Source organism: Sinocyclocheilus anshuiensis, unplaced genomic scaffold (assembly GCF_001515605.1).
Source record: "Sinocyclocheilus anshuiensis isolate Anshui unplaced genomic scaffold, SAMN03320099.WGS_v1.1 C33186481, whole genome shotgun sequence".
NCBI classification, from domain to species: domain Eukaryota; kingdom Metazoa; phylum Chordata; class Actinopteri; order Cypriniformes; family Cyprinidae; genus Sinocyclocheilus; species Sinocyclocheilus anshuiensis.
In genome coordinates, this window is record NW_015622006.1 from 1 (window position 1) to 3,480 (window position 3,480).

Here is a 3,480-nt window from a genome sequence, read left to right on the forward strand (position 1 = left end):
ACGAGTCCGACTCTCTAACCATTAGGCCACGACTTCCCCAGAATAGTCAACAGAATAGTCAACAGAATAGACAACAGAATAGTCATGACATTCAGCCTCTTGTGTAAGAAACAAGACATCCAAATAACTTGAGTGGTATTGTCATAATTTAGCTGGTAGATATTGGCTACAAATTTGTGACAACACTAGTGGGTATATTTTTAATCAGCAGTATTTGTGAGTGCATTTGGTTTTCATGATATGATAAATAAATACTGAGAAAAAATTGTAAGACAATTATTTTTTTCATATGTTAGAAAAGGTTAATCTGAACGTCTAACCTTTAGAGTGCTGTTGAGGGTTCTGATGAGATGTATCTTCTCATTGAGTGTCTGGTTTTTGGAACGCTTTATAAATGAGGCTCGTAATTCCCATTTTGATGATGGCTTCCGCTCACCCGTTGGAGACAAACTCGCTCTTTTCAAATGTAAGTACAATCTTTCCATCTCATCATCAGTTCCTTCCTGTCCATCTAGAACTATTAGAAAATTATAAATTTTATAGCAAGACTGATGTTTAACCTAAGCAATCAAACCTTTTACAAAAGTTTTGATAGATTGATAGACCTATAACATACACTTCTAATATGCTCCAAATTGATCAGCAGTCATGTCACTGGCTGAACAATGTAATTCCCTAGCATAAATCTGATGTTAAAATGGCCCCCCAACTTGCTTACTTTCTTGTCTGGTGTCAGTTGAGATCAGCTGTGTTTCTGGTTCCTCTGGCTCTGTGGATATTGCCATAGGTGATGTGCTAGATGAGCATCCAAGGGGGTCTTGAGATGGAGCTGTGGCTTCACGATGTTGTGAGGTTTCCTTTATTGAGGTGCTCATTGTATGGACCACAGCAGAGCAGACCACAGTTTCACCAGCAGTAGGGGTTGCCTGGGAGACAAGGTCTAGCCAAGACCGTCTATGCTTGGCCAGAGATGAGACAGAGCTGTGGGAGGTCATTGTACTGACGGGGGAGGAGAGGGTTCCAGTGGCTTCACTAGGAACAGGGGAGGAATATGGAGAAGGAAGGCTTCCCTAAATGGAGAAGATACCACAGAGTGAGGGAGGGATAATGGCATACTCTGTTATAATATGTCTGGTGGCAAATGTCTACAAAATTTCCAACATAGTTCCCTAATCAAAAACACCTGAACAAGTTAACCAAGGTATTTAAGATAACTAGAAATTTACAGGCAGGTGAGTTTGATCAAGGTTGGAGCTAGACTCTGTAGGAAAGCGGATCTTGAGGGCCAGAGTTGAGAACCCCTGTTCTAGATCATGGCTTTGTTTTATAAAGCCCCCTTTTTATTCTCAAAATTGGTATAAATTACACCATTAACCTCATTGACAGCTGCCATGCTCTATGAAATGACAGACCACTAGTACAAAAAAACAGATTACAGTTTACTAAACATGTTCTCAAAATCATGTTGTGCGTCCTGAAAATTTAAAGGAGTCAGTTTAGTGATAGAACACAGTTGTCACTCTCTTTTACAACCAAGCTGTGTGTAAACAGTCATATTTACCACTTTAAACACAACTGACAATCATATTCTGCTGCTGTGTGAATGCAACCAATGTAAAAACAGTCCGAAACTTGAGGTTTCCAAATAATATATGGACAGGCCTTTGGCATGAGGACAAGGCCACATACACTATGCATCTGTGAACTTGCCTGGTGCACAGTGGCCGATGGACCACTGGCATTTGCTACAGCTTGGGTGTGGTGCTCAGAGTATGGCGGTGGAGGCGTGTCAGTGGACTCCTCGTGATCACTGGCCTCACTGTAGCATTCTGTGCATTAGAAAAACAAAGATGCAATAAATAAATGTAAATAGATGAATATCGTAAAGAATACTTGTAACACTAGTACACTAACTCACACAACTTACCAGCTGTATGAGCCTCTGTGGGTTCATACTGAATAGATGCCAGACCAAGTTTATTCAGCCATCTGAAATCACAAAACATTAGAACACGTTACCAACAATTAAACATAATGACTGTCAAAATGAATGCTTTTATACACTTGGTTACTGTCGAGCACCATTCTTTATTGATTAAATGTATTTATTTAATTTTAAGTTTCCATCTGCTATATTCAATCACATGCCTTCTCTAAAGAAACCCCAAAGATATGTCAGTCAACTCAATGTCAGTAAATCCAGACGTGCAAAATGTCAGAAACAATCATACAAGCTGCTCTTTGCAGTTTTGAGTCTTGAACTGTCAGAAACCAATGTGATTTCTCATGACACATATTTCATTGATATTTATCATAGCTTTTGTAGCAATGACATAGTAACCGCTTACATCACCTTTCATTATAATCAAAAATCAAAGTATTAAATATCAACCAAAGAAACACACACTCACAAGAAAGTTCATGTTTGTCATTTGTACAAACAAGAACTCCCTGGGAGTTGTGTTGTCCATAGCTACCAGCTCCTGGTAGAGTCTCCCTCTGCAATTGACCAAAATTGGTCCCAGGTAAAAGGCCAGACAAAGGAAGAGAGAGGGATAAGGGGGCCCTATGTGAATGGGGCCCAGTTGGGCTCGAAAGAATAGTGTGGGACCTTGTAGGGCCATCTTCAAGGGGAATCCCACACACACAGGATACTGCGATACCTTTTGGTACTGTGATTGGACTCTGTCCTTCTCTGGAGTCATCCAGGTTTAGAAACAAGTCCCGACTTGGTGCAACATTTTTGGAGTTTAGCCTAGTTTAGCCCGAGAGGGTCGGCTCAGTGTGACTTTGTGTCACAGAGACAAGACTCTGACTCTCAATGTGTTCTGTGCTTATGCACATTTCAGAGTATCTGGCCTTCTTAGAGACCCTGGATGGCTCTCTGGAAAGTGTTGTCAACTGATCACCACCTGGTGGTGAGTTAGATAAGATGACTGACTGACCTGGGAAACACCTTTTTCGAGTGAACAGGGAACATTTGGCAGAGGACCCTGTCCGGTAAATAGTTAACTCCCACCTCTGGAGGAGCTATTCCTTCATCCTGAGGGAGGCTGGAGACATATAATTAGAGTGGGACCTGTCCAAAATATAAAAAAAATGGGACTGAAGGGTGTGTTCTAATTATCAAGGGATCACACTTCTCAGCCTACCCTACCTGCAAAAGCCTATGCCAGAGTTCTGGAAAGGAGAATCCATCCAGTTGGAACGATGTGGACAATCAAGACTTACTGAAATGGTTTGAAAACTAGTGTGAAGCAGTGGGGACGAGGCTCAGGACCTCCAAATCTGAGGACCGAACCACCAAGGGGAAACAGGAGCTGAGCCCAAATGAAAAACTCTCAATTTACCAGGTTATTTATGTTCCGACCCTCACTATAATGACCTATAGAACAAGACTTGTGTATAAGCGACTGAAATTAGTTTTCTCCGCAGGGCATCTGGGCGAACCTTGAGAGAGAGTGAAAAGCTCTGTCATCG

General features: G+C 41.5%; 1 protein-coding gene across 1 annotated transcript; it reads right to left on the reverse strand.

The window, feature by feature from the left end:
- Positions 1-320: 320 nt before the first annotated feature.
- LOC107683332 (interactor protein for cytohesin exchange factors 1-like) lies at positions 321-3,053 on the reverse strand (the record flags this gene model as incomplete). The annotated part of the gene is made up of 5 exons (XM_016479387.1): positions 321-517; positions 719-1,070; positions 1,711-1,829; positions 1,928-1,989; positions 2,946-3,053. Coding segments are annotated over 5 exons (838 nt in total), but the record flags the coding sequence as incomplete, so codon positions are not given.
- Positions 3,054-3,480: the final 427 nt, after the last annotated feature.